The sequence below is a fragment of the Gavialis gangeticus genome, unplaced genomic scaffold (genome assembly GCF_001723915.1).
Source record: "Gavialis gangeticus isolate Ggan-Ray unplaced genomic scaffold, GavGan_comp1, whole genome shotgun sequence".
Lineage (NCBI taxonomy): Eukaryota > Metazoa > Chordata > Crocodylia > Gavialidae > Gavialis > Gavialis gangeticus.
In genome coordinates this window covers 18,312,985-18,319,517 of record NW_017729028.1, presented here as the reverse complement: position 1 = coordinate 18,319,517, position 6,533 = coordinate 18,312,985, and the positions used below count along the sequence as shown (strand labels likewise).

The 6,533-nt window shown below is 44.7% G+C and overlaps 1 protein-coding gene across 3 annotated transcripts in view; it reads left to right on the top strand.

Moving 5' to 3' along the window:
• The window catches only part of SMC6 (structural maintenance of chromosomes 6), a 217,853-nt gene that overhangs the window by 187,190 nt on the left and 24,130 nt on the right, over nucleotides 1-6,533 (top strand). For all 3 annotated transcript variants that reach the window (XM_019520781.1, XM_019520780.1, XM_019520782.1), the window contains one exon: nucleotides 1,266-1,391. In XM_019520781.1, the coding sequence (XP_019376326.1) occupies nucleotides 1,266-1,391 (126 nt within the window). The remainder of the gene's footprint in view (nucleotides 1-1,265; nucleotides 1,392-6,533) is intronic.

Genomic DNA, 6,533 nt, shown 5'->3' with positions numbered 1-6,533 from the left:
TCCCCTTTGAGATTTGCAAGGCGACAGTCCCAGTCGTTCTTTCCCCTTGGGAATGTCCCAACATGCTTTATTAGTTCTCCCTTCTAACATTAAGGGCCACAGAAGTAACCATGTAACAGAAAAAAGTAAAAGAAAGCGGATGGCACAAGGAAGTAACGGTGATGAATCTCCTTCCCCTGTGCTATGGAACTTCTGTGTCCAGTAAGGCTAGAAGGGAGAACGCCTGAACAGATGGCTCCCTATTCAGATGGGCACAAAGTGGCAGCCTTGGTTTCCTGTGTTTTGTAACAGGACAGCTACTCATTGTAGTACCTCAGCATCTAACTTACCAGTCTTTATCCCAGTTTCTCACACTTTAGTATCTGAAGCATTTCTATGCACACTTGATGTTTGGAAAATCTTAACAGGTTAAAAGAGAAACTGCAGGATTAAGCATTTCTGAAAATCTCCTTGACTATTAATTTCCACACCCAAATGATCTAAAGCACAGCAATTTTGGTCCAGACACTGTCTAATCAGATCTCAGACTGTTTCACATTGCACAATAAGTTACACCCACTGGGTGTGGTCAGAGTTTATTGCATCAGACCCTAAGTTCCACTGAGATGCCATCGTCATCACGTCTCTGACATTGGCTAGGCAGCTACCTAGAGTTTCACATGTACCTTCAAAAAAAATACCATCCCAGATGCCTCTAGATTGTGTTCTGTGTTTGCAGAGTGTACTAGCCACTGTTTTGAAGTCCTCCACATGGAATGTGCATACAAACAAGTGCTTGAAGGAGAAATAAGTTACTTACCAGAAACTGGAGTTCTTTTGAAAATGATTTCTATACTGTATGCACATTTGGCATCCCACTGCCTCCTCCCCTTCCACAGTGCTAGGGACTTCAAGGGATTCTGGGGTTGAAAGCAAACTGAGTAGTATGGAGAGCATGCTGCGGTTTATACCCTCCTCATAGAGTATGTGGAGAGTCGGGGTGTGTGCATACTATACAGATACTGTTATGGCAAAAAAAGTCTCTGAGTTAATATTCTTGAGGTTCATATATAGACACAGTGGAGTGTACATATGGAGAACAAAACCTGAAGTACAGTGACTGGTAAATAATTTCTTTCCTTCTCTTAGGTGCCCAAATTGTCATCATGTTGGTTGATATCTAAAAAATGGAATTTTACTAGGTTGGTTTTAAATTCAAATATTTGAAAACTTGCTTAAATTTAACTTGATGCTTGCTTATAAATATATTTTTCTGTTAAAAACAGGGAGTTTGTTGAAGCAAAGGAAAAATATGAGGATGCAGAAGGTAAAGTGAAAAATCTGAAGAAATTTATTAAACTGTTGGATGAAATAATGACACAGAGATTCAAAACATATCAGCAGTTCAGAAGGTAAGTTTTTACTGGTTCAAGCGCTTCACATAATCTCATGTGTAAGAACAAGTTAAAGTTAGTTTTTAAATATTGTAGACTTTAAAATTGCCCAGGGTCTCTCATAGGGCATTATACATTTGTCTTGTCTTAGTTCCTCGTGCCACATGTACTCTAGTCCAGGGTTTTTCAACCTTTTTAATAACTGTACCCCCACTGGCCCCCTTTTTAATAAGTGTACCCCTGGGGCAGGGGTGACAAGCGGTTGGGCGCAGAGCGGGGGGTAGCCAAATGGCCAGATGCGTGGCATCCGTGCAGCCCTGCTCTCGCCCTGCCCCGGCCCTGCTCCTGTGAGGCAGCAGCACAAGGTGGCTGCGCTCTGTCCCCATATACCCCTTTGGACCTTTCAAAGTACCTGCAGGGGTATGTGTACCTCTGGTTGACAACCCCTGCTCTAGTCAGTAGTGGTTTATTTTTTGCCTCCTTTTCTATCCCTCTCAAAACAAAAATAATTGCAGAAAGTATGTTGATATTTGCTCCCGAATAAACGTAAAAAAATCAGATCTTAGCTTTAGTTATTTCCTTCAGTAAATTCCGTGTACAGAATGTAACCAGAAAGCTTTGTTTAGATGTTAGCAATCCAGCAACTAGATTCTTTATTGCTGGAGAGTTTAAGTAAAAGTCAGCACATGTCTGGATTTAGAATACAGACTAAAAATTGTGAACAGCTATTTCCTACCAACCCTCTTCTAGAAGCTTGTGGAGTTGCTTGTTTCACTGATACTTCACTTGTGGTATGAAAATGCCCTTACTGTGCAAAATTGGATTCTTCTGGCCAGCGACATCCACTAGGGCTTTTTTAAGCCTAGATTCCTTTGTATATCCGAGCTGGATATAAGGGATATAGTAGATTCAAACCATCTCCCTTAGTTCCTTCTTACTGTTCATGGAAATGAGAGAGAATCTCTGTACTGTCTGCCTTATTCATCAACAGCAGTAACTACTAGTTACTGAAAAAGTTGGGGCATCAGGGTAAGAGTTCATTTTCCTTACTGTATACACCCTCTGGGATGGGACACTGCATAAATATTGGTCCCTCCCTCCAGGAAGGGTAGTACTTCTCCTTACCCCCATCTAAACACAGCAAGGTGTCATCCCCTACCTGCCTTCACCTCTGTAGGTAGATGGTTTTAATGTGCTCCCCAAAAGGCAGAATGTTCCTGCTGCTTCTCTAGGGATCCACATTACAAATACTAACAGAAAGCATTGCAGTTGTGCATTATTTCAACAGATCAGACAAAGTGAATAGTCTCTGCTATTTGGCTGTGCAGCTGGGACAGTAAATCACTGTCCTGGTTGCTCTGTACCTTCCTAGCCTGCAGATGCCTTGGCAGGTCAATTTAGCAGAGAGTTCTCAGACATTTTGTCAGGGTTTCATTCCTGCAGAACATCTAAGGGAAGGAAGAGTGAAGAGTAGCAGAATACTGGCTATTGGCTTCAGAAAAGCAGGTTTAGGGGATTGCTAACTAAGGTATTCCTAGAAAAAAAGTTTTATGGGAATAAGTTCATGAGAGCAGGTACTGCATTTATCCAAATTCAAGGTGACTTATAATTTTAAGAATCTAATTATTGGAGAACTGTCTTAAATTTGTTCCTTACCACTACTATGGCAGGAAAGCAGCAGTAGAGTTGGCATGTGGCAGGGAGGAGCTGGCAGCTTTATCCTTGCCTCCTGGTGCCTCCCCGTTTGCTTCTCAATCTTTCCTCCTGCTACCTGTCTCCCATCCCTTTCCACTGCTTTCCTTTGCTAATCTAGGCACAGGGGCAGCCACAGACCTGCTTCTGGCCTGTATTGCAGGGAGCCTGACTTGGCTGGGAGACACTGAAGTGGTGCAGATTCTACCTTCCCTGCCTGGCTCCCCTCCCCATGTCTTTTGTTGGCCAGGAGCCAGCTGTAAAGAGGAACCAGTGTGCTGTGGCAGCTGCTCCTTACAGCACTGAGTAGAAGCAGGTCAGGAGCAACTGTGGGGCTCCCCCTGTTCCTGCATTAGCTGGTTGTTGGATTGGTCCAGCTGGAAGCTGTGGCAAGTGGTTGTTCAGAGAGCCTGGCTTGGCTGGGGACTGCAGCAGTGGCACACAGATTCCTCCTCCATTATCCAACTCCCCACCAGTGAGGCAGATGGAAGAGATGGGCAGAGAACAGACACTGTAAGAAGGAACCAGCATGTTGGTGATGCTGTCCCTGGTCCAGCTGGAGTTGCTTGGTATTCAGCTCTAAAATGAGGCTTTGTTTTCCCCATGTTGAATGGGGGGGGGACCTTATCTTGGAATCGAGTAAATATGGTATTTCTAGTTTGCTGCTGTGCTTTCAATCGCGTGCTACAAAGGAAAGAGAGGAAGTACAATACGAGACAAATGGCTGCACTTCTAGTTCTTTAATGACCTGAAAATCAAATAGGAATCATGGAAAAAGTGAAAGCAAGGGCACTTTGCTTCTGCTGAGTATAGAAGAACAACTTAAGTATGTAGACAAAATTAAAGGATGTGGAGAAAAGTGAATTAACATTAGAAAGAGACATAACAGGCAATAACAAATGGTTCTTTAAATACAAATACATTAAAAGCAAGCAAGATTAAAGGAAAATGCAACTGCCTTACTTAATAGGGAAGGTGAATAAATAAGGAATTCTACAGAGGAAACAAGTGGTCTCTCGCCACCCTGCATAACCTTTTACTAAAAAGGTTAATTGTGACTAGAAGCTTCATACTTCAAAGTTAAACAAGGATTTAGAAACACAGCATATAATGGGGAAAGATCAGGTTAAAGAATATTGAGGTCAGGGGTGTCTAAGATAGAGCCCACAGGCTGGATTTGCATATGGTACTACAGCATTTGGTCCCTGGTGCTTGCTGGCCCTGGGTCTCAAATTGGCCCAAATGCAGCACGTGCTGGACTGGTGCCATGTGCAGGACCCAGGACAGGCAGCACCTGCTCCACAACCTTCACTGCATGCAGCACCTCCATGGGGCCAGTCTGGGACCACACCCCTCATCACTATCCCCCCTCTCATCCTTACTCTCTCCCTGCCGCCCCTGCATGTCAGGTCCAACATCCACTGGTGCCCTGGTCTGGGGCATGAGCCACATGCAGGCAGTCCTGAATTAGCCAGAGAAAGTACTGGATCCAGCACGTGGGGAGTGAGGGGAGCATAGGTCCCCTGCATGTTGGATCTAGTGACCACTCTGGCTGGTCCAAGAATGTGATGCACGTGGCACCTGTCCCAGACTAGTTGGAGTGGTCACTGCATGTGGCTCATATCCCAGTGTGCCCAGAGTGGGTGTGGATCAGTCATGTGGGAGTAGGAGGGTGATTTCCATGGGCTTGATCCAGCCCACAGGACTGGCTCCACCCCATTCATTTGGCCATTGGACTAGTCCCTTGCCATTCATGTGACTCAGGATCAGATAAGTTTGACACCCCTACTTTGGTTAACAGTCTGATAATACATGGAGGCCCCAGAACTAAAAAATAATAAATATAAATGAGGGGAAGAAAAGGATCCCCACAAATTCAAGTCCCGCCGGTTTATTTTTGATACCAAGAAACAGGGTGTCTTATGTACTGGAATGTGTTAATTAGGATGTTTGTGGAATCCCTGTTACTGGAAGTGTTTAAGAACATGTTAGACATCTGTCAGGAAGAGTTTAGGGCAGGGGTTGGCAATCTTTTTATAGTGACAGGCCAAGTTAATGGAGCTTGGTTCAAAGGTGGGTAGCTGCTTTCAACCCAGTCATGGCTGCATGCTGCCAGTGTGCCACTGACATCCCAGGTCCACAGGCTGGATTTGGTCTGCAGACCATAGGTGGCCTAACCCTGGTCTAGAGCATACAGTCTTAGAGCAAGGAATAGGATCTTTGAGATTTACCTTCCAGTTTCAGTTACTTCTGCAAGTGGGGATTCCCAGAAACGGGTTTATCTGCTACAGACCTGAGTAGCAAGTTTCAAACATTTTACTCCAGAGGCGGTTCTAGCCCAGGCTCTCTGTCATCCCTTGACTGTCAGATCTGATGTATGCATTTTTTACTGATTTCCCTTGCTATCAAATGTTCTAAAGCAACTGAAGCAAGATACAGGTCTGGAATGAGCCAGGCAGTCCCAGTATTAGTTTCTTTATTAGTAATCTCAACAGTTATTCTTCCTTCTCATTATAGCATCTTTTCAGGTATTTAAAAATTGCTATGATATCCCCTCCCTTTTACCTCTTCTTGAAACTAACTAAATGTTCTCTCAACATTTGTTCATATAACTTGTATTCCAACCCCTTTATTATCTTTTTTCACTCAATCCTTTCAGCTAGGGACAGACATTCAAAAAGCTCAAGCCTGAATTGATTCACTCTTTGCAGGTTAGTCTAAGCTGTACAGCTTAAACTGATTAATAACTGGACGGACATTCTTTGTTAAACCAGGAAATGCAGCCATATGCCTGCAGTGGCTCAAGCCAGAAGCTGGGGGCTGCTAGCGCATGCTTGCCAGCCACTGCCAAAGGGAAGGAAGAGATGCCCTCCAAGGCTCTCACCCCTCCTGGCTGGAGTGGAGGGGGCATGGCCAGGCACCAGCTGGGACTAGCATAACACACGGGATGCCAGCCACCAGCCTGGTGGGGGAGAGAGAAAAGGAGCACAGCTGCTGCCAGCCTGAGGATGGGGAAAAAGTCCTTTCTCTGAAGCAAACATGTATTAAACACAGCAATTTGAAGAGCATACAACAGGAAACTGCCAAAAATCTCCACCTAAGCTAAGATGCATCCCAGTAAAATGCAGCATACGCAATTTAGTCTAACTTAAAATGTAAACCAGGAAGACAAGCATTAGTTTTACTAATCCTGAGGGCAGAGCCTCTCCTTACAGCAAGGCATTCAGAAAGGCTTTGTTTGGGTATGTAGCTCTCTGCATTCTTTGGTAAAGCTGTCTGCAACTTCCCTTAATTACATTAAGCGCTGAGGTCCTGGAGGGGAGGGGAGCGGAGCCAGCTGTCCAAGGAGAGTGGTCGCTCCTTAAGGAGGCGATCCTCCAAGCCCAAAGGAAGGTAATCCCAATGAGGATCAAAGGGAGCAGGAGCGTGCACAAGCCTCCATGGCTCACTAAAAGCATCTGGGAATGT